Genomic DNA, 24,727 nt, shown 5'->3' with positions numbered 1-24,727 from the left:
GCAAAGAACACCAGAGCCAGAGCTTAAAGGGACACTGTAGTAGAAAATAGAATCATGATATTATAATAGTTTAACTATAAATAAAGCCTTTTTCAATGTGTCTCATGTATTAAATACATATCGTTTTATAAATATCTATTTTCGAAAATTTAACTATTTCCAAACCCACTGAGTTGTCCGCCGTTACGGATTTTCAATCCGGGCTGACAACTGCAGTTGGAAGATGGCGATTGCAAGACTCAATTTGCATGCGCGAGTTAGCGCAACGTCATCGCATGCGTTTTATTGAATCTATTGCCGGTCATGTCGGCTTCTGTGCCGCTATATGCGCATGCAAGACTAACCCAATCCTATTGCGCATGCGTGGAATGACAATAATGTATTTTAATTTTAATCACATACTCGCCATCCGATTGGCAAGTATGTTAGACCACATTTTGAGGGCTAGATTACGTGATGTAATGAGGATAAAATAAATCATTACTGATAAAGGGAGCTTCATTACTGAAACAAAAAAGGTACACTACATTGTTTAGATAATTGCAATGCTAAATCTTTGTTCCAATTTGAATAGCAAAACTAAATGTTAGTAATCCTTTAAGAATCCTCCCACAACCCATACTCCCCCAGTCATTCTTTGCCTCTGTAACTAGGAGGAGGTGAAAATGGATGCTCTGAAGAAAATTAGTCCTTTAATGGGTAGCTTCCCTTCAAGATAGGACTGGGGTTATTGCTTTGTCCATGTAAACCTCTTAGTAAGAGAATTGGTAGCTGTTGGGCGTCGTAGGGACCTTCTCTGTCCTCCTCCTAGCAATTTGTGCTAACACCCCCACCTGGCAACCAGTGTTAAAGGGACAGTATACTATAAAATTGTTTTTCCCTTAATGTGTTTCCAATTACTTACTTACTTAGAGCGGAAGAGTATAAAATGTATGAGATTTGCTTTTTTTAAGGCTTATTTGTGTATATGAAATAGTTGATTTTGTGTCTTGAAGCCACAATCTAATAAAATGGGTTGAGCTTGTAGGTATAATCAGATTTCATTACTGTATCACATTGTGTACATATACATGTGTCTGTATCTTAAATCTGTAGGTATAATCAGATCTCATTACTGTATCACACTGTGTACATATACATGTGTCTGTATCTTATATCTGTAGGTATAATCAGATCTCATTACTGTATCACATTGTGTACATATACATGTGTCTGTATCTTATATCTGTAGGTATAATCCGATCTCATTACTGTATCACATTGTGTACATATACATTTGTCTTTATCTTATATCCTTATGTATAATCAGATCTCATTACTGTATCACACTGTGTACATATACATGTGTCTGTATCTTATATCTGTAGGTATAATTCCGATTATCCTAGTTTAGTGAAGGAATAATCTAGATTTTATTAAAGACACAGACGAATATTTGCTTTACTTTCCTTTACTACTAGTGTGCAGCATTTTAAAGAACAACAAAACACATTACATAAATAAAGAGAAAAAAGAACCAAGGTAATTAGCCCATGAAAAGGCTATTGTAGATAACAGTGTAATAATGGACCAATCAGAAGACCCATACTGTCCATAAACCGACCAATGAGCTCCCCAACTTCCTCTTTCTTGTTTAAGGCTCATGAAAAAGAAATTCCCGAAAAAACATAAAACACAAAAAAGTCCAACAATTAATAAAAAGATAAACAGGAACCAAAAAACTTGAAACAACTTCGGGAAAACTTGATACGATGAACTCTGATAATTGATAGAAGAAAGGTAATGAATCCATTTCCAATTTCCAAATGAAGATCGAGAATTGATTGAAGGTGCAAATCCCGTCTCAATTAGAGATATTTGAAAAGTTGGTAACTAAAATAAATGTGAAAAATTATTAATATTATACAATAAAATGGGAGGGATAGACAGAATAGTAGAGGAGGGAAATATTCGTCTCTGTGTCTTTAATAAAATCTAGATTATTCCTTCACTAAGCTAGGATAATCGGAATTTTATTACAAGACCAGAGACTTCATATTTGCTAGTTTAAAGCAGTTATTTAAAAAGATTTTGAGAGGCGTGTTGAATAGGTTTAAAATAAAAATGTTTAAAAGTAGAATCAGAAGACCAATCTGCTGCCTTTAAAATCTCCTGAAGAGGAGCAGATTTTAAAAAGGCTTTAGAAGCAGCAGATCCCCTTACTGAATGAGCTGAAAAAGAACAATTAATTCCAGCTTCAGACATAACCCATTTAATCCATCTCGCAATGGAAGTAGGAGTTACAGGAGCATGAGGAGGAACAAAAGATAAAAGAAGTTGATTTTTTGAAGAGTCTCTAAATAAAACAGTTTTAGATTCATAAGATTTTAGACATGACACCACACAAAGAGAAGGTTCAGAAGGAAAATAAGGATAGAAAATAGAAGAAGACAAAGTCTTAGTTCTACGAGAAATTAGAAAAGTAACACCTTCAGGAGAAAAAGATTTAGAATTAAAATCAAGAGCCCAAACATCAGACTCTACGAAAAGAGATAAGACATAATAAAGTAGCAAGTTTAGCAGAAATTTGTTTCAGAGACAAAGAATCATTAGAAGGCCAAGATCTAAAAAGAGAAAAAATCAAATCAACATCCCAAAATTAATTATATTTAGGGAAAGGAGGATTTTTTAATCTAATAGATTTCAAAAGACGACAAACTAATGGATGTTTACCAATAGGAGAATTATTAATATAATCGTGTCTAGCAGAAATAGCAGAGCTAGAAAGGTTAATAGTTCTATAAGCAAGACCACTGTCAAAAAGATGAGAAACAAAATTCAAAACTTGAGTCAAAGGAGCTGAAAAGGGATCCAAGTTCCTAGACAAGCACCAGCTAGACCATCTGGACAATGCGAAAAAATAGGATTTATGGGTTCCCGGAGCCCATGATTCCCGCATGAGAGATTTAGCTGATTCCGAAAGTTCGTGGAGATCTCTGATTTCCCCGTAATTGACCAAGCTATCAGTTTGAGGGATTGATTAAGAATAAGATTGTGAGGACTGCCTACAGGATCTAGAAGTTGTACTGGGAACAGAGGGAGAAGAAGAGGTTTGAACGACATTTCCAGAAGAGAGGGAAACCAAGCTTGAGTTGGCCAAAGAGGAGTTATCAAAAGAAGGGATAATAGATTCCTGCGAACTACTGAAATCGTTCGAGCAATCAGAGAAAAGGGGGGAAAAGCGTAAGATCCGTGGAGAGGCCACGGTTGAAGAAATGCATCTATAGCTAAAGCATCCGGGTCCGGACGCCAACTGAAATATTGAGGAAGTTGATGATTGAGTCGAGATAAAAATATATCTAGAGAAAAGGGACCGTGAAGGGATTGAATTAAAAGAAAAATATCTCTGTTTAACATCCAATCGCTGGAATCCTTCAGGGAACGAGAGCCCCAATCCGCAGCTGAATTTGAGAGACCGGGAATATATTCTGCTTTGATGGAAATATTCCTGTCCAGACACACATGGATAAAATCTTTGGTAATGTTGGATAAATTTCTTGATTTGGTACCACCTAAACGATTGAGGTATCTGACTGCAGAAATATTGTCCATACGAAGAAGAATAGAAGCTGGAGCAAAAGATTTTACAAAACTTTTTACAGCAAAAGATCCGGCCAAAAGTTCCAAACAATTTATATGTAGATTCTTCTCCTCTAAAGACCATTTGCCTCCTGTTATGGATGGACCACACCGAGCTCCCCATCCTGAGAGACTGGCATCCGATTCTATAATGATATCTGGAGATTTCCCGAAAATAGCTCTCCCGTTCCAAGCTTCCATATGAGCAAGCCAGCATGAAAGCTCCTCTTTGGAATCTGAAGATAAAGGAATGAGATGAGAATAAGAGAAACCTTTCTGAAGATAAGAGATTTGTAAACGTTGAAGTTCGCGATAATGAAGGGGGGCAGGAAAAATAGCCTAAATGGAGGATGAAAGTAACCCAACAATTCTGGCTATTTGTCTGACAGAAACTAATTGTTTGGAAAGAGTTCTTGAAATCTCCTTTTTTATATTCTTTATCTTTTCTTGAGGAAGACTTAACATGGAATTGGAAGTATCTATAAGAAAACCTAAGAAAATTAAATTCTTGGTGGGAGATAACACTGATTTCTCTTTGTTCACCAGGAAACCTAAGTTCTCCAAGAGATTGATAGTTGTAGTTAATTGAGATTGGAGAGAAGAGGAATTTTGGTTCATTAACAGAATATCGTCTAAATAAATAATTAGACGAACACCCCTCTGTCTCAACCAAGACACTACCGGTTTGAGAAGTTTTGTGAAATCCATGGGGCACATGAAAGACCAAAAGGAAGACAAGTGAAATTCCAAATTTGATTGTCCCATGAAAAGGTTAGGAATTTCCAATGCTCTGGTGAAATCGGAACAGTTAGATAGGCATCGGACAGATCCAATCTGACTAGCCAGTCGTTGTCTAAAAGACCGTCTCTTAAAAGATGGATACCTTCTAATTTGAAGTGGTTGTATGAAACGAAAGTGTTTAAAGATCTGAGATTTATTACTGGTCTGAATTGACCGTTTTTCTTTTTCGCAAGAAAAATATTGCTGAAGAAGGCTAAATGAGGATTTAAACTTGGAGATATAGCGTCTTTTTAAATGAAGATTTTTTATCTCTTTTTGAATTTGAACTCTGTCTTTTAGAGAGAAGTGAATAGGAAAAGGGAGAACATTTTGGATTGGAGGAGAGACAAAATCTATTAGGACTCCTTGTACAGTTTGAAGAATCCAAGGGTCTGATGTAATATGAATCCAATTTTGTGAAAATAGAATTAGTCTTCCTCCAACTTTTGATGGGAAAAAACGTAGAGGAATAAGAGGTATTAAATTTACCTGCAGATGAACGAGATCTTGTTCTGAAGCGGGAACCTCTTTGTTGCCAAAGTCTGGCACGTGATGGGAAAAAATTTGAGGGATGACTTTGTTCTTGGTAGGTTCTGTTGAAATTGTAATTTGGCTATTGGAAGTGAGGTCTGGAAATAAAAGAGGCACGGCCGGGCAAGCGACCTCTTCCTTTACCGGCCCTGTCAGAGAAATTCTGGGATTGTAAAATTTTTCTCATATTGTTTTTAACTTTATTAAGAGTAGTGAATGTATTGGCATACTGATTAATATCTTTCAAGAAAAGAAAGCCATCTCTATCTGAATGTAATTCATTATTTGCGAAATCGCAAATTTTAGGATCAATTCTGCGTAAAATATTCTTACGTCTTTCAATAATCATGTTTGCGTTGGTATTACCAACAAAAGATAAGATTCTTTGAACCCATTCTCTAACTGTAATAGGGTCCATGTTAGAGTCATTTAAAACAGCTTCCTCTGAAAGCTCAAACAATTTTGTTATTGGGCCAATAGTATCCAGTAATCTATCCTGGCAGTTTTTCCAGGATCTATCAAGGCCCTTTTTTAATTTGTAACCAGGCGATCCTATAAATTTAATAACCTTAGGATCGATATCAGGGGTTAAATTACTATTATGTGGAAGAAGAGGTCTAGGACACTCTGCCCTCATATTATTTCTTGCACGTTTTTTTAAAGCTTTCTTTAGCTGAAAATCTACGAATTTAGCAATATCAAGGGATGGAAACCATTCTGAGGAGCGGGGATGTTGTAAAGTATCCGCATTGAAACGCGGATTTCCCAAAGGGTCGATAAAACTTTTTTCGTCCTCAGAAATTTTTTTATGTTTTTTTAATTTTTTTCTTTTTAGGTTCAGAATCTGAAGAATCAGATTCATAATTAGAGGAATCTTTGTCAGATATCATGAAAAGAATCAGAATTCACAGATGTAGAAGAATCTGAGTCTATTTCCTTAACAAAATGTTCTGTTACTTTTTTGACAGCTCCCTTTTTAAGTCCCCTGGAAGTTAGGGTTCTCATTGCGGATGTTTTAATTCCTTTGCCGCCAGGAATAGGATTATCAGATAAAATCTGTTTAGATTTAGAAACTAGTTTTTTGCTAGTTTTAACAGCAGCAGACGCCGCTTTTCTTTTAATAGCTTTCTTTAGGGAGGATTGTGCCAATAAATTAGTCATGTGGGACATAATTTTACCTAAAGAATTGTCTATCATTTTTTGTACTGACTGTTCAGTGAGGGGAACAGATGCTGAAGAGTCCTGAGACATAATGAATAAAATTAAATAAACTATTGTCAAACTTTTAACAAACAATATAGCAAAATAATGTAAATAATGACTTTTAATAAATTTTGTAATAACATTTTTTTAAAACTCTGACAGAAAAATGTAAAACTGTTAATATTTTTTTTTATTATTTTAGTCAATTAACTTTTCCTCAGAAGTAACTGAAAATGGCTACCGGAGTGCAATATATACCTAAAAATGAAAACAGAGAAGAAAAAAGTTTAAGAACGGATTAAAAATAACAATGTTGCAAACAATTATTGATTCCACTACAGTGGAGGAGTACCGGGAGAAGCGTCTGTAAGGAGAAAGCCTCAATGACGCACTAAACAAAATGGGCGTCGAACGTCACAGCTATAACGCCCACAAGATGGTGAATATGAGGAAGAGATCAAACAGAGGAACGGAGCTGACAGGTAAGAGCAGAGCAACGGGGAAAACGAAAATAACAAGTCGAAATTGGTATGAGAATGAATAATAAACAAACTGGGGCAAAAAACCTAAAAGAAAAAGATTAAAAAAAAGAAGAAAAAAGGTTTTGAAAAAACGGCAGTTGTTAAAAGGAAGGGGAAAAACGCAGTAACACAAATATCCTTAAGAGAGATAAAATAAATAATAATAATGCTGAAAAAAGAGAATAGAAAGAAAATAATAAGAAAACAAAGACAGAAAAAATATATATACAAATAAATAAGGAGGATAATATAATGAATAATATTATAATTTTTTAGACAAAAAATATAGCACACTTATCTTTTGAATGAGCAGCAAAAGAAAGAGGAAGTTGGGGAGCTCATTGGTCGGTTTATGGACAGTATGGGTCTTCTGATTGGTCCATTATTACACTGTTATCTACAATAGCCTTTTCATGGGCTAATTACCTTGGTTCTTTTTTCTCTTTATTTATGTAATGTGTTTTATTGTTCTTTAAAATGCTGCACACTAGTAGTAAAGGAAAGTAAAGCAAATATGAAGTCTCTGGTCTTGTAATAAAATCAGATATCATTACTGTATCACATTGTGTACATATACATGTGTCTGTATCTTATATCTGTAGGTATAATCAGATCTCATTACTGTATCACACTGTGTACATATATATGTGTCTGTATCTTATATCTGTAGATATAATCAGATCTCATTACTATATCACATTGTGTACATATACATGTGTCTATATTTTATATCTGTCCATAAACCAATCGCCAATACTTGGAGAGAGCAATGGAAATAACATTCTATTACCTTATCTCTTATATAACCCATTGGGAGTGTAATTTCTTCTATTGGCTGTGTTAACAGTTTGGCCTCAAGGCCAAAAACTTTCAGGATGGGTGGGGATACCACAGGATAAATAAACTAATTCAAATGTAAATATAAGGTTAATGGAAATACTTGGAAACAATTTAATACACTCCAGAAGGTAAAGTGGATCATTGGGAACAAATTAAAGGGGAGAAATGTTTTTAGTAAACTGTCCCCTTAAGCTTATGCTGCTTTCCTTCTACTCCAGATCCCTGTCAGATGTCTGGATGAAGGTTTCAGACCTGGAGCTGCCGTGTCTGCCCAACAGCACAGGCTCTAAGGCAGTGCTTTCCAAACTGTCTGTCGGCTGCCGTGTGTAGGTGTGTCCCTGCTTCAGCACAAATTTATTTTTTTGGGGTTTTCGACTTTCCGTCTGCTACGCATATCACATGGTTGACATGTGATTGATAGCTATTGGGTCACAGATCATCTTAACCTATTGGTGCAGCTCAGTGGGAACTGAAACTATTCCCTTTGGCGGCACATTGGCTTGTGACTGCACGTGTGATCTCAATCGGCTCGTGACTGCTTGTGTGGTCTCCTCAATTGGCTTGTGACTGCATGTGTAGTCTCCTCAATCGGCTTGTGACTGCACGTGTAGTCAGTGAGTGGGACAGCAATGTGTTTGCAGCGCGGGCAGTAGTCAGTCGGACTCGCAGAGCTCTGAGGGCAGCAGCTTAAACGCTGAGCTGAAGTCAGAAGTCAGTGTTTTTTTTGCAGCTAGCTCCCAGTAGTGCATTGCTGCTCCTGCTCTTGATATATGGATAGGAAGTGGAAGCTAAAAAATGCTTGATGATGAAATGCGAGTGTTTTTATCTAATATTCCACCAAATATTCAGAAACTGTGTTCATCCCATCAACCTCATACAGCCCATTAAAATAGTAAGTAGCTATTGGTGATCAACTTTTATTTAATTCTTGCACATACTTACTGTTACTTGTAAATACATTTCATTATTATATAATTTACGTGTCTCTATCTCTTAAAACAATTTAGTTTAACCTCCTGTTTGCCAGTACAACTGAATTACTGTGTCGCAAAATGATGTAGGTCTAAAAAGTGTCACCAACATGAAAAGTTTGTAAAGCTCTGCTCTAAGGTAAGTGCCCTTTTTTCCTTCTATAGGGAGCCATAAGGTCACTACATGGAGAATGACTTCTCTCCTTTATACTCTTATCATAAGAGAGCCCGGGGACTAGGAATTATCCCTTTTTTTTTTTATCAGGGGCAGTGTATTACTGCAGGTCACTATTCTACTTTACTGATAATGCTTTTAATCAGTAAAGGACTGAGGCATGTGAGGGAACTCAATTTATTCGCTGGGAGACGTCCGTTTTGTAGCTTAGATAATGGATTCGGAAGTCAGCGGATAGCGTGATTGTTAGTTTGCTTCAGTGTTTCTCACCGGAGTTGGTAAATCAGCTCAGCCATCAGCACAGCTTCCCAGCTGGGGTGTAAATGTAATAGGGTCGTTCAATTACCGGTGGAAAATAAAGGGACGTTTTTACTCTCTATTCTAAGGGGAGAACTGCCAAATTTAGTTATTCCTTATTTGGGTATTATTTATTGTGGGGACTTTTTCTTTGAGAGATCTGAATGGATTTGTAGCCTCATCTATCTCCTCAGTCCCTGTGCCTAGTAGTTGCACCAGCAGTGCCCTGCGGCTCGGCTCAGTCTTTTTCTGGGGAAATATTTTTACCAGGAGACTTTGCAGCACAGCTTCAATCGCCTGTTTCTGCGGTGCTAAGCTCCTTACCTATAGCAGGTAAGAGAAAGATATCCTCTGACGTTTATGAGGATGAACATTCCTCAGCTGCTATTGAGGGTAAGATTTCTGATTCTGACTTAATTTTAGATTTAAGCTTGAACACCTTGGTTTATTACTCAAAGAGGTACTAGCTACCTTGGAAACTCTTGAGGTTTCAAAACTAAACAGAGTTTAGTCTCTGGAGGTTTTCCCAGTTCCAGATTGTATGTCTGATAAAAATCGCTATGGAATGGGAAAAAACAGGGATTCCTTTTTTTTCTCCTTCCCCAAATGTTAAGAAAACTTTCAGTTTTCTGACTCTTTCTTGGAGTTATGGAATACTGTTCCTAAGGTGGATGGAGCTATTACCACCCTAGCTAAGAACTAATATTCCTCTTGAGGATAGTACCTCTTTCAAGGACCCCATGGATAGAAAATTAGAGTAGTACTTAAGAAGAATTGTTCTTAAACTAAGTCTTCTTTGGCATCCGGTTGCGAGTATAGGAACGGTTGCTAGTCCTGCCACTTACTGGTGTGACTCCTTATCTGATTTGATTCTAGAAGAATCTGCTTTGGAAGAGATTGAATAAAGGCTTTGAAATTAGCCAATTCTTTTATTTGTGTCACACTGGTTTAGGAAATCTAAAATAAAGACACAGTATTTTGAACAGGTCAGGTGAATCACAACTGCTGAGATGGAAGGTGGCAACAATAGAGAGTGTATGTAGCAAGAAGATACTAAAAACCACAATAGTCACAGGATGTGTGAAGGCGGCTTTCCTGTATCAGCAGGCTGTAATTAATGTAAAGGAGGAGATTCGCTATGTTAACCCTATTGCAGGCTGAAAAGAGTGGCTACACTCTAGTCTGCAGTGAAAACATGAAACACACTTCCTCCGGTAAGATGTTAAATCAGAATACCCAAATTTATAAGACATTAATGGTCAGAATGAACGATGAGTAATGATATGAAGTTTCAGCAGGCTTTTGTAAGTAAAACATGGAGAATAACATATGCATTTTGAGGATATTATAATGGTAAGCGTTATAGTGCTGGCAGATATCAAGGCTGAGAGTCAGAAGTAGTAACACTTACAGCGTAGTCGGAAGAGCAGGCTAGAGCTGAGTAGCGAGAGAGAGAGCAGCTGGCGTGTGACGTCACCGCGGTAGTTGCGGAGCTCCGTGGAAGTGCTGAGACAGGAGACAGGAGCGTCCAAGGTAATTGTAAGAAAACAATTCAAGTGGAGGTTAGTAAATCACAGGAGTTTCAGAGGAAACTGAAGGTTGCAAGTAAAAAGCAACAGCAGCAAAGTTCGTGACAAAACTTGAATCCAAAGAAAAAAGTTGCTGGTAGCAAATTTGAGTGAGCAGAGTTCAGACAAAACTGGCTAGGCAATTGAAGTGTATATCAATACTAAGCAAAGAATGATTGAAACAGGTGTGCCTTAAATAGGGTGGAGACAGGTATGAGAAGCAGTGATCCTTAAAGGAACAGTACAACCAAGGATAGTGTATATGGCAGAGATGTATATCCTGACAGGATCCCCCCTTCTAAGAGCGACTCCGGAGCTCAGGGTCCAGGAGAGTCGGGATGCCGTTGATGAAAACGAGACACCAACCTGGGTGCGGAGATGTTAACAGAGGGTTCCCAGGAATCCTCATCAGGTGGGTAACCCTTCCAGCTTACGAGGTACTGTAAAACCCCATTCATCATGCGGGAATCTTTGATGGATTGAACCTCATATTCGATATCAGGGTCGACAGAAACCAGAGGAAGAGAAGAAGATGAGGCGGAACCCCTCACTGCCCGGTAAGGTTTCAGAAGGGAGACATGAAATGTCGGGTGGATTTTCATAGTAGGAGGTAGGGTGAGACGAACAGCATTGGCATTGACGATATGAGCTATGGGATAAGGACCAACAAAGAGTGGAGATAACTTCCTGCATGGAGTGTTCATACGTAAATGTTTTGTAGAAAGCCATACCAAGTCACCTACTTCATATTTTGGAGGAGCTGTCCTGCGTCTGTCGTAGTACCGTTTATAGAGCCTTTTTGCGTTTTCAATGGAGGATTCAATACGAGTGAAATTCGAGGAAATGCTTTGGGAAAGCTCAGCGATTGAAGGAGAAGAAGAATCTTGAGTAGGATACAATTGGAATGTTGGATGAAATCCGTAATTCGAGTAGAATGGAGTTTGATTAGTGGTGGCATGTAAGGTGTTGTTATAGCAAAATTCAGCGTATGGTAGTAAGCCCGCCCAAAGATGTTGTTCAGAGGAACAAAAAGACCTTAGGAATTGTTCCAGCCATTGGTTACAGCGTTCGGTCTGTCCATTTGACTGAGGATGGTATGCGGTTGTAAGCCGCCTGTCAATATGGAAGAGTTTGCAGAACTCTGACCAGAGTTTACTGGAGAATTGAGTGCCTCTGTCACTTAAAACGGTCTTTGGGAGGCCATGCAGCTTGATGACATTAGAAATAAGAAGCTGAACAGTTTCTTTTGAGGTAGGTAGTTTATGGTACGGGATAAAATGACACATTTTTGTGAAAAGATCCACTACAACCATGATGGTGTTGTTCCTTGAGGAAAGAGGTAGGTCGACTATAAAATCGAGAGCAATTTCGGACCACGGTGTCTTAGGAGTAGGTAAAGGCAGTAAAAGTCCATATGGTGGTTGTTTATTCCTTTTTGATATGGTACAAATGCTGCAGGAGTGGACATGTTGGAATACATCGGCAGTCATATTTGGCCACCAATAACTCCTTTTCGCTAATTCCAGGGTCTTTTTTATACCAGGGTGACCAGCGAGTGGAGAGTCATGTAATGATTCCAGCAGAGGTAGACGGAGTATGGGAGGAATGTATAAACGGGAGCCATGATAATAACATCCATCGGACTTCAACTGCAGTTCCTGTAGTGGTTTTAAAGAATCCTTCTGTTGTTCGGTATGAATAATAGGCCTGGTGTCGTATGTGAAACAGAGGAAATTTTCCGAAGGAATTATACTTTGTTGAGATGGTTGTGAGATGGACTCAGGTGGTATGCGAGAAAGTGCATCAGCTTTCTGATTTTTTGTTGAAGGTCGATAGGTAATAAGGAAATTAAAACGTGAGAAAAACAAATTCCATCTAACTTGACGGGAGGTGAGTGTTCGGGAGGTTTTTAAATATTGAAGGTTACGGTGATCAGTATAGATGAGAGTAGGGTAGTTAGTACCCTCTAAAAGATGTCGCCAATGTTCCAGGGATAGTTTAATTGCAAGTAGTTCTTTATCCCCGATAGGATAGTTTTGTTCAGAGATGTTTAAGGTCCTGGAATAAAAACCGACAGGATGGAGAGGTTTATCTAGATTCTCCCGTTGTGATAGTACTGCTCCAATTGCGAAGTTGGATGCATCAACCTCTAAAATGAACTGAAGTTTTGGGTCAGGAAAACGTAGAATGGGTGCACTGGTGAATTTCTGTTTGAGTGTATCAAAAGCTGATTGACAGTCTTGAGTCCACTTGAATGGAATCTTGACTTTTGTGAGTGTGGTTAGAGGAGTTGCCAGTTTAGAAAAATCTTTGATAAACTTACGGTAGAAGTTTGCGAATCCCATAAAGGATTGAACCTGGCGTCTGGTCTTTGGGGTAGGCCAGTTCAGTACTGCTTCAATTTTTTTATTCTCCATAAAAATTCCTGAAGGGGATATTTCATATCCAAGGAAAGATATGGTCTGGGAATTGAAAACACATTTTTCAGCTTTTGCATAGAGGAAATTGCTTCTAAGCCGGGAAAGAACTTGCCTCACATGTAGAATGTGCTGTTCTAAAGTTTTTGAGTAGATGAGAATATCATCTAGGTATATGACTATGTTGACATCAAGGAGGTCTCTAAAAAGATCATTTATTAAGTGCTGAAAAGCAGCAGGCGCATTACACAACCCGAATGGCATGACTACGTACTCGAATAAACCATAACGGGTTCGGAACGCAGTCAGCCATTCGTCTCCTGATCTTATTCGGAGAAGGTTGTATGCACCCCTTAAATCCAATTTTGTAAAAAACTTAGCTCCCTCTAGTCTCTCAATAAGCTCTGGTATGAGGGGTAAAGGGTAGCGGTTTTTTACCGTAATTTTATTTAGCTGACGGTAATCGACTATAGGTCTAAGAGTGCCGTCTTTGTTTTTAACAAAAAATATTCCGGCCCCAGCCGGCGAGGTCGAGGGTCTGATGAACCCTTTTCTAAGGTTCTCTTCTAAATATGTCTTTAGGTGTTTTAGCTCAGTATGAGATAAGGGAAATATGTGCCCAATAGGGATCTCTGACCCAGGGAGTATGTCTATGGGGCAGTCGTATTTTCTATGCGGAGGCAGACTCTCTGCCTCCTTTTTGCTAAAAACATCAGAAAAATCGCTATAAACCTCTGGTATGGGTGGTATGTCCTGAGTGTCAGAAATTTGTAATACTGTACTGGGGAGACAAGTACTTTGGCAGTATGATGAATTGTAATTAAGTGTGGAATTGGACCAGTCTATCTGTGGGTTGTGTGTATGCAACCATTGCATCCCCAAAACCACCTGAGAGACCGGGCAATTTATTACATCGAAAGAGACATATTCTCTATGCTGATCATGAGAGACCACAAGTAGGGGTATGGTATGAAATTCAACAGGCCCAGAAGAAATATTTTTTCCATCTATCCCTCTCAAATAAACAGGAGACTGTTTCTGCATCAGTGGTATTTTATTTACAGTGCAAAATTCCTTATCTATATAGGAAGCCGTGGCACCAGAATCAATTATCGCTGTGGCGTGAAGTCGAAGTTGTTCCCACTGTAACAGAAGAGGGATTTTTATGTAAGTAACTGAACTCTGTTGAGTAGTACAACAATAAAAGTCTGTTAAGGTCTTACCCTTGTTTTGTTTTAGGAGGGAAGGGCAGTCTTTCACAGTGTGTTCGTCAGAGGCACAGTACAGGCATAGATTATTGGAACGACGTCTGAGCTTCTCTTGAGGAGATAAAGGTCCTTTGATGAAGGCAATGTCCATGGGTTCAGGAGTGTTTTTGTGTAGGGAAGAGGCATGTGTGGGGTAGGAAGTTTTCCTAGGGTTAGAGTCATGCCCAGTCTTTTCTTGGTACCTTTCCCTGAGGCGCCTATCTATCGTAATACTAAGTGACATGAGCTCTTCTAAGGTATCTGGGATATCTGTGCGAGACAACTCGTCTTTTATTCCCTCAGAGAGGCCGAGTCTGAACTGGTTCCTAAGGGACAGATTGTTCCATTGAGAGTCCTTTGCCCATTTTTTTAAATTCTGTGATGTAGTCTTCGACTACCCTCTTCTTTTGTTTAAGGCCACGCATGGCGTTTTCAGCTGTAAGCTGTTTGTATGGATCCTCATACAATTGATCCATTGAGACAAAAAAATTATCCAAAGAATTCAATATCTCTTCATTATTCTCAAAGTAAGTGTTTGCCCATGTACGGGGTTCACCTCTAAGGTAAGATATGGTCGTGAGTACTCTAATCCTATCATTTGGGTAGGTATGAGGTCTTAAAGCAAACAATAACAGGCATGCATTTTTAAACTCTCTGTAGAGAGTCCTGTCTCCATGGAAACAATCTGGAGGACTAACCTGGGGTTCATATATATGTGTTCTTTTGTCTACTACATCCCTAATGTATGCTTTAAGGTTATCATTCTCCACTTTTAATGCGTTTAAACCATTTGTTAACAAATCTACTCTTTGTGTTAATGCCTGCATGTGAGTGTTAATCTCAGCTGGATCCATAGGTTTTAAATGGCTTAGTATTCTGTCACACTGGTTTAGGAAATCTAAAATAAAGACACAGTATTTTGAACAGGTCAGGTGAATCACAACTGCTGAGATGGAAGGTGGCAACAATAGAGAGTGTATGTAGCAAGAAGATACTAAAAACCACAATAGTCACAGGATGTGTGAAGGCGGCTTTCCTGTATCAGCAGGCTGTAATTAATGTAAAGGAGGAGATTCGCTATGTTAACCCTATTGCAGGCTGAAAAGAGTGGCTACACTCTAGTCTGCAGTGAAAACATGAAACACACTTCCTCCGGTAAGATGTTAAATCAGAATACCCAAATTTATAAGACATTAATGGTCAGAATGAACGATGAGTAATGATATGAAGTTTCAGCAGGCTTTTGTAAGTAAAACATGGAGAATAACATATGCATTTTGAGGATATTATAATGGTAAGCGTTATAGTGCTGGCAGATATCAAGGCTGAGAGTCAGAAGTAGTAACACTTACAGCGTAGTCGGAAGAGCAGGCTAGAGCTGAGTAGCGAGAGAGAGAGCAGCTGGCGTGTGACGTCACCGCGGTAGTTGCGGAGCTCCGTGGAAGTGCTGAGACAGGAGACAGGAGCGTCCAAGGTAATTGTAAGAAAACAATTCAAGTGGAGGTTAGTAAATCACAGGAGTTTCAGAGGAAACTGAAGGTTGCAAGTAAAAAGCAACAGCAGCAAAGTTCGTGACAAAACTTGAATCCAAAGAAAAAAGTTGCTGGTAGCAAATTTGAGTGAGCAGAGTTCAGACAAAACTGGCTAGGCAATTGAAGTGTATATCAATACTAAGCAAAGAATGATTGAAACAGGTGTGCCTTAAATAGGGTGGAGACAGGTATGAGAAGCAGTGATCCTTAAAGGAACAGTACAACCAAGGATAGTGTATATGGCAGAGATGTATATCCTGACAATTTGTGATGCTAATTTGCAGGTCCTTCGTCTGAGTGCTAAGCCATCATGATTTGATGTCCTACTATCTCGCAAGACTTAATGGTTGAAATCCTGGTCAGCAGACATGCTCTCTAAGTTAAAAATTCTCTCTTTACTTTTTATGGGGAAGTCTGATGTATGTGGCCCCCCCCCGATTTGCCTTTCTTCCCATGGTCCTAGCCTGCATCAAACAGGAGCAGGCCTCAGTGATCCTAATTGCTCCAGCTTGGCCTCGCAGTACGTGTTTTACGGATCTTGTGAAGATGTCGTCCTCCCCTCCTTGGAGGTTGCCTCTGAGGCCGGATCTACTACTTCAGGGTCTGTTCTTTCATCAAAATCTAGATTCTCTGAAGCTGGCTTGTGGAGATTCAATGCTTAGTCCTGTCTAAAATAGGGGTTTTCTTTTTGGATAGGGTTATTGACACTCTGATTCTGTCTCGAAAGCCTGTAACTCATCGGATGTATCATAAGGTCTGGCGCACCTATTTATCATGGTGCGAGTCTCAAGGTTTCCCTTGGCACAAGGCGAGAGTTCCTCGAATTCTTTTTCCCCAAAAGAGTTTGGAAAAAGGTTTATCAGCTAGTTCTCTAAAGGGCCATATCTCTGCCTTTTCGGTTTTATTGCATAAGATGTTAGCCAATCTTACGGACATTCAGTCTTTTGTTCAGGCCCTGGTCAGAATAGCTTTTAACTTGTAAAGTTTTGTTTTTGTTGGCTATTTTTTCTTCTCGTAGAGCTTCAGAATTATCTGCCTTACAGTGTGACCTTATTTTGCATGCAGATAAGGCTGTTCTTCGTACTAAATTGGGTTTTCTTCTTAAAGTAGTCTCTGAGCGCAATATCAGTAAGAAATAGTAGTTCCGTCCTTTTGCCCTAATCCTTCCTCTCAGAAGGAACGTCTTCTTTACAACCTGGATGTTGTTTGTGCCTTAAAGTTCTATCTCCAGGTTATCAAATAATTTAGGTAATCTTCTTCCTTGTTCGTGGTGTATGCTGGTAAGCGCAGGGGGTCAAAAAGCCTCTGCAACTGCTCTATCTTTTTGGCTGAAGAGTGTTAGTCGATTGGCTTATGAGGAAGCTGGTTAGCAACCTCCAGAGAGGATTACGGCTCACTCTACTCGTGTTTCTTCTTCCTGGGCTTTTAAGAACAAAGCATCCATGGAACAAATCTGTAAGGTGGCTACTTGGTCTTCTTAACTTACATTTTCTAAATTTTACAAGTTTAATGTAAAAGGTTCTTCAAGTGGTGGTGCCTTCAGTTTATATAATTGTACTTTGCCTCCTCCTGGTGGCCAGGAGGTGAATTTTCCAACAGTAATTGATTTGTGGACTCTCCATGCCGGAAAGAAAATAATATATCAGGTAAGCATCAATGTTTGTTTGTTTAATTGATATATTACAATGAGTGTTTCTTAAGGGATAGATTATTTAAATAATAAAAGGGGATAATTGCATGACCTGAATTTCAGAAAAAGTGTTATTCAGGGAGTCACAATCTGCATAATTGTCTTTGTCATCCTGCAGCAATACTTTATAACGAAGAAAACTCCTTCACACAGCAGCACGCACCGGCTGAGCGGAGAGGTAAGTACTGCTGGGGAATATGACATTATACAGTGTCAGGGCACAGTGACTCCCTTTACTGACCCATCTGACCCTGTGTGTATTCCCTACCTTCTGTCTGTGTCTCTGCATGTTCTCAGTAACATTATCACACAGCAGCAGTCACCGGCTGAGCGGAGAGGTGACACTGCTGGGGAATGTGACATCATACAGTGTCAGGGTACAGTGACTCCCTTTACTAACTTATCTGACCCTGTGTGTATTTCCTACCTTCTGTCTGTGTCTCTGCATGTTCTCAGTAACATTATCACACAGCAGCATTCACCGGCTGAGCAGAGAGGTGACACTGCTGGGGAATTTGACATTATAGAGTGTCGGGGCACAGTGACTCCCTTTACTGACCCATCTTGCCCTGTGTGTATTTCCTACCTTCTGTCTGTGTCTCTGCATGTTCTCAGTAACATTATCACACAGCAGCATTCACCAGCTGAACATAGAATGGGGAATGTGACATCATACAGTGTCAGGGTACAGTGACTCCCTTTACTAACTTATCTGACCCTGTGTGTATTTCCTACCTTCTGTCTGTGTCTCTGCATGTTCTCAGTAACATTATCACACAGCAGCACTCACTGACTGAGCGGAGAGGTGACACTGCTGGGGAATGTGACATTATACAGTGTCAGTTAAATATAAATAAAATGGTAAAGTGGTGTGCAAATCTATCCCCTGTACATATACAATTCTGTTCCCATAAATCAGACAGTGTAAAGGTGTGTGTATAAAAAGTAGTATATGTGCGCTAACAGCTATGGGGTAAGTAGGCTAAGAGAAAAATAAAAAGACTCAGTCGGGAGAAAAAAATGTATAAAATTTAATATATTGTTATAGATATAATAAAATAAAATCTTTAAACAGTTACCTATATATACATTTACACATGACCGGTCATAAATAAACTAGATACCTGACACGTAATGTGTCTTAAGAATCTACAAGCAGAAATCAAGCAAACGCACCTAATTAGATAGATTAGGCAATATTAAAGGGACATTATACACTCATTTTTTCTTTGCATAAATGTTTTGTAGATAATCTATTTATATAGCCCATAAAGTTTTTTTTTTTTTAAATTAATGTATAGTTTTGCTTATTTTTAAATAACATTGCTCTGATTTTCAGACTCCTAACCAAGCCCCAAAGTTTTATGTGAATACGCTCGACTACCTACTCCAGCTTGCTCCTGTTTGTGTAAAGGGTCTTTTCATATGCAAAAGAAGGGGGAGGGGGGAGTGTCTTATTTGCCACTTGCAGTGGGCTTTCCAGCTACCTTTTCAACAGAGCCAAACTGACAGCTTCTAAGTAAGTTTTTAAACAGTTTTATACTGGATTTTTATATCAGTATCTGTGCATATTATTCTTTATAGTAGTGTCTATCACATGCAGTTATATGAAAATGAGTGTATACTGTCCCTTTAAGTCACAGAATATGTGTCTTCAAAATATGCTAGCTTAAATCTAACCAACACACCTAATAAATCAGGGAAAGCGAATAGGATTACACAATATGTGTCAATGTATTAATGATCCTAGTTAATACAGTGCTATTAATGATCCTAGTTAATACAGTGCTATTAATGATCCTAGTTAATACAGTGCTATTAATGATCCTAGTTAATACAGTGCTATTAATGATCCTAGTTAATACAGTGCTATGTCGCAAATAACTAGGATCATTAATACATTGACACACATCCTGTGATCCTATTCGCTTTCCCTGATTTATTAGGTGTGTTGGTTAGATTTAAGCTAGCATATTTTGAAGACACATATTATGTGACTTAATATTGCCTAATCTATCTAATTAGGTGCGTTTGCTTGATTTCTGCTTGTAGATTCTTAAGACACATTACGTGTCAGGTATCTAGTTTATTTATGACCGGTCATGTGTGAATGTGTATATATAGGTAACTGTTTAAAGATTTTATTTTATTATAGCGCTAACAATATATTACGAAAAGGTGAGAGTAAGCGCTAAAAGAGCTTAAAAGGCTAACGAACTTGTGGCTAAATCTTACAATTTATTACCTTCGATAAAGGCTAAACATAAATAAATATCACAATAAAACCACAATAACACAATAAAATTAGAAACATGGATCCATGTCTAACTACTAAAAACATAAGTACATAATAAAATCTCCTGGGAGATGCGAATTACAGTGGGAGTGTTGACACTCCTTGATAGTGATACACAAGTGTGGGAAGTTGAATAAAAATACAAATATTAATACTTATAAGCAAAGTTAAACCATAAAACGATACCAAACTCACAATGTCAATCAAATGTAAAGTCAATAAAAAATGGTGAAAAAAATGGTGGAAAAAGTAAAATGTGAATGTTCGTATTAAACCGTGGGTGTGTCCTCCAACGTTGCTGATGGGTAGTGAGAGATCTATAGTCAAATATAGATGTTAGATGAAGTTGTAGATAAAATGACTGAAAAATAAGTAAAAAATAAGTAAGAAATATATATAATTCAACCTTTAGGCAAAGGTCATTAGAACCAAAAGGCAAAAAATAGAAAAAATAATAATAAAATCCACTTTGGTGAAATCAAATATGAAATGTAGCAATCCAAAAAAGATAGCGTTCGTGTTAGTTGTGTGCAAAAAATGGGGGATTAAAACAAATTTTGTGCCCAGTGAGTTCAATGTCCCATCCGATGTTAAAAGTAAAATCACAATAAATAGCGACAAAAAAAACCTGTAGGAAAACAAAGAAAAACAAAATAGTGCAACACTGTATACAATAGATAATAATGGTAATTAAAATCAAGCTCACCAGTATGCCAACGCGTTTCGGCCTAGATTAGGCCTTTCTCAAGACTATACTGTGTAGTGATCTCTGGGAGCTTTAAATAGAGAGTGTGAGAAAACAATTGGTGCCGTTTTGGCGCCAAAATCGGAAAGACTTCCCTTTCCTGTTTGCCCCATTGCATCTCTGGGATGTTTCCTGTAGTTTCTATCCTATTCCCATCCAACCTGTATTAGTTGTAAATTAGAGAGCCTTTATTCTATATACCGGTCTAGAAATGGCCTTATTGTTCCTAAGGGTTATTTGGCAATCATTCCGGTACTCTTCTACAGTGGCTATATACATCCTTTATGTATAGTAATAAATTGTTTGCTGTCTGCGGACTGATTTCCCTTTTTTCTGTGTCGATGTTATTATTAGGGAATGGATGATTACTTTAGATCAACCTAATCCCTATATAGTCAGAAGCGCTCAAATCGGAAGACACCGGATGTTTACACAGCCGACTTCCGCCTTAGCTCCTTGGATGCGCTCAGATCGGGAGATACCGGATGCTTTCACAGCCGACTTCCGCCCTGATTGATTTGCTCCATTACGTTATGGAGTGTGACCGGAAGTGAAGTCATGTCTTCCGGTTTGGCTTCTGGTTGTTGTGGTAGATTACCACATTTGTCAGTTTTATTGTCAATGCCGGTTTTGGTTAGAACCTGATATGTCCATATTTAGGCTTTAGCTTCATATGTATGTGCATTTTAAAAGTAAATCAGAGTGAAATTGTCAAATTAATATATTTACTAAATTGGTGGGATATATATTCAGAGTCTTCATGATATTATGAAACTTCTTAATCTGTCACTACTTTGTGGAACGGCTATAATTATCTAGCTTTTCTCAATATTTGTAACAATCTCTATTCTGATCTGTTAGTCTGTATTTGAAAAAAGACTAATAAAACAGATTAAACCCTGTGTTTGTGTATTTCTCACTACCTACTGTTATGATCAACAGAGGTGAGGTGGATCTGTTATATATATCCTAAAATGGAGTTTTAGAGTTCACCGGAGTTGTTATCTTTCTGTTAAGTGAACCCGTTAGTTATGGATACACTGAGAGTTTGGACCTTACTGTTCTTTCAGATGAAGTTATAAACTCAAGGTACTTGAGTGGTACATTGGATAAATACGTGGGTGTCTTACTAAGGGTGGCTATTTTTCAAATATAAGCTGGGGTCAGATAATGATCAAGGAGATCTATTCTTATAGATGACTTATGTTGGATATTCTAACATACATAGTGTAACTATATTTGGATCCTTAGTTTGCTTGTTGTGCTTTAGGATTTATCATTTTATTCTTCATTGGGCTATAATTTATGGGTCAGATTGTGAACGAGGGATTTACTAATGAGGGATTCATGTTCCATTCGAAAGTTCTATCCTAAGTAAATGTCTAGGTGTTGTTGAATTAGATATTACTGAATGATTTCTTAAAAACTGTTTTCTAAATAGTTATTTTTGGTGTATGGATCTGTTGTCAGACATAATGTACTATTGTTTATATCATTCTTTGTGTCCATTATATTTATACTGGTATATTTCTATACTACAGTAAATTTCTAACTGATACTTGGTTCTTGTCTTTATTATAGAGTTTTGTAAGCACCCTGATTAGATAGTGCAGGACAGGTATTCTATTCTTTCTTAGTTCATCCTTGGTCTATTTCAAAAGGTAGGTGTTTAGCAGTTATAGCTTTTAGTTAAATTGCTGACTGGGATGTATTCATTTCGAGGTCCACCTGGTGTGTATTTAACCAGGATGCTTCCTTATTCTAGACCTGAGAGATCAAAGTTATGGTAACCATCTCAGTGGGCTTATATTATGGTCAAGGTACCAATTATGTCTTATATGGGAACTGTTATTTAATAGAAAGCAAGTGTGTTAGGTCTTCCTTATGATTTAGACCTTTGGGATAAAGACAGTCCATCAAAAAGATCCATCTTGACTCATTAAATAATAGTCTCTGGGGGTGGAGCCAAGGCAGGCATAATGGAGGACGTGTGATATGTGAGCTCCAGGTGCAGTGAATAAGAAAAGTGGAGAAAAGGTTATCATAAGCTCCCAGAGGGTCACTAAAACACCACCGGAGTGTTTATACATCAATCCTCTGTGTTTTATGACCACTCAGTTTGCTCAGTGTAAAAGCTGACATGCAGTCTTTGACGTCTTGCAAGCTGAGTACAAGAACCAAAATGCCGGTCTCCTAAGAATCAGATAAGCTGGAGAGAAAACAGAGGATAAAACGGCAAGGAAGCTGCCACATCACAGGGTAAGGAGTTCAGAGGGTAATATGGCAAGCAATTAATCTACAGGGTGATTGAGGAAGAAAGACAATTTTAAGACGCCATAGCAGGGAATCAGCCACGTGGGAGGCAGCATGTTAATAAAGTGATTATAAACAGCCAGAGAGACTTGAACAGCAACATGCCTACTATTTAATAAAGACTTTTAACCCTAAATGATGTTAATGAATCGGGCTGCAGAGGAAGCATAAGTAAATAAAGCATTAAAATGTGAAAGCTGGATCACAAAATAACACATAAAAAGAAATAGCATTGTATGGTGATATAGCACAGATTGTACCTATCTATAGTACACAGCATATCACCAAAACTACTCAGAAACTTTGGATGGAAGGAAAATAACTTTGACACAGAACATTCACCCTATATAAATCACTCCCTGCAATTTATTTTTCTCCTGTAAACCACTCCGGCTTTGCATGTGACTCCAAAGTGCTATTAAAACACTAGTGCTGCAGCAGACTTTCTCCCACTTCAGGACATAAACAGGGGTCTTGCTATCCTTTGTTCAACAGCTAGATCATTTCAAGTGTTCCTCCATTTTATTATATGAGCTATATCATGTCAGTCAGAAGACAAAGTAAACTAAATGCTACAAATAAACCTGCAGCAGCCAATATATTTTTTAAACCTCAGAAAGGAGAAAAGGCTCATGATAAAGAAATTGTTGTAACTGAGGAAGAAATGGAAGAAGTTCTAGAACCAACTTCGCCAGCGGGTAATAATATACCCATTACCAGAAGTGACATAAGGAACCTTGTCTCCAAACAAGACATATCCACAATATTTGACAAAATGTGGGAAAAGCTGGACACCCTCCAGAACACTGTTACAAACAGTCTCACTGAAATCAAACAGGATATTTCGGAACTGGGATACAGGTTAGAATCCTTGGAAGAAAAAGAAGAAACACTGGAAGAAGACATTACAACCATAACTCAACAAATGGCTGATCAACAACAGGAATTGGCAGACATTAATGACAAGCTGGAAGACCTGGAAAATAGGAGCAGGAGGTGTAATATACGTCTAAAGGGTATCCCTGAAACTATAGTTACAACAGAATTAAGCAATTATCTTCTACAACTATTCCAGGCTATCACAAGCTCTGCTGAGGATGGAAAATTCCAAATGGAAAGGGCACATAGAGCTCTAAGAGCAAAACCAAAGGACACAGAACCACCAAGGGACGTCATAATTAAACTATTACGCTTCCAAGAAAAAGAAGAAATCATGACTGCAGCTAGAAAAAATCCAACCTTTAAATTTCAGGGCTCAGTCATACAATTTTACCAGGACCTTTGTATCAAAACACTGCAGAAGCGTTCTGCTCTCCGTCCGCTGACACAACTACTGCGAAAAAATCAGATATTATACAGATGGGGATTCCCTTTCGCACTTCACATACACCATGAGGGCAGAACAATCACTATCAAGGAGAAACAAGACATACCAGGTCTATGCCAACTGCTTAAGCTGGATTGTCCAGAGATTCCAGATAACTCTCAAGACAATACCAAAAGACCCACACAGCCATTAAGAGGAACAGCTCAAAGTGAACGTTGGACAAAGGTCTCTAAAAGGAAACAAAGGCCCTGAAGGATTAAAGAGACTGAGAGAACTGACTGATGTTCTTTAACAAGTATAATCTTTCTTTGCCTTACTCCGTGTGGAGGAGTTATTGTCACGGCTCATGTTGTGGTAAAAGACTTGAATATCAATCTCCTAGTAGTAAATAATGGCACAAGCATAAAGTATATTTATTTATGTCAGTAAAAAGAACATTAAGTAAATTATAAAGAACTGGAGATTGATAAGATATGACTAAATTACACTATCCATGACATTAGTTATTATTATATGTTCCCTCTAGGAATAAAAGATCCACTTTTTCAATTCATTATTATATAAGATACACTATGTAATATTTAGCTGCACACCCACTTAGATAGATTTGATGTTGCAGACAAACAAGAATAACTTGAAGGATTACAGATTGTTTA

At 38.1% G+C, this 24,727-nt stretch overlaps 1 protein-coding gene across 4 annotated transcripts in view; it reads left to right on the top strand.

Annotated features, from left to right (window-relative positions):
* The window catches only part of LOC128666744 (zinc finger protein 383-like), a 207,740-nt gene that overhangs the window by 21,902 nt on the left and 161,111 nt on the right, over positions 1-24,727 (top strand). For all 4 annotated transcript variants that reach the window (XM_053721500.1, XM_053721503.1, XM_053721502.1 and 1 more), the window contains one exon: positions 17,509-17,568. In XM_053721500.1, coding sequence (XP_053577475.1) covers positions 17,509-17,568 — 60 coding nt within the window. The remainder of the gene's footprint in view (positions 1-17,508; positions 17,569-24,727) is intronic.

The sequence above is a fragment of the Bombina bombina genome, chromosome 7, assembly GCF_027579735.1.
Source record: "Bombina bombina isolate aBomBom1 chromosome 7, aBomBom1.pri, whole genome shotgun sequence".
In the NCBI taxonomy this organism is placed as follows: Eukaryota; Metazoa; Chordata; class Amphibia; order Anura; family Bombinatoridae; genus Bombina; species Bombina bombina.
Note: the sequence above shows the minus strand (reverse complement) of the source record. Positions and strands in the feature narration are given on the sequence as shown.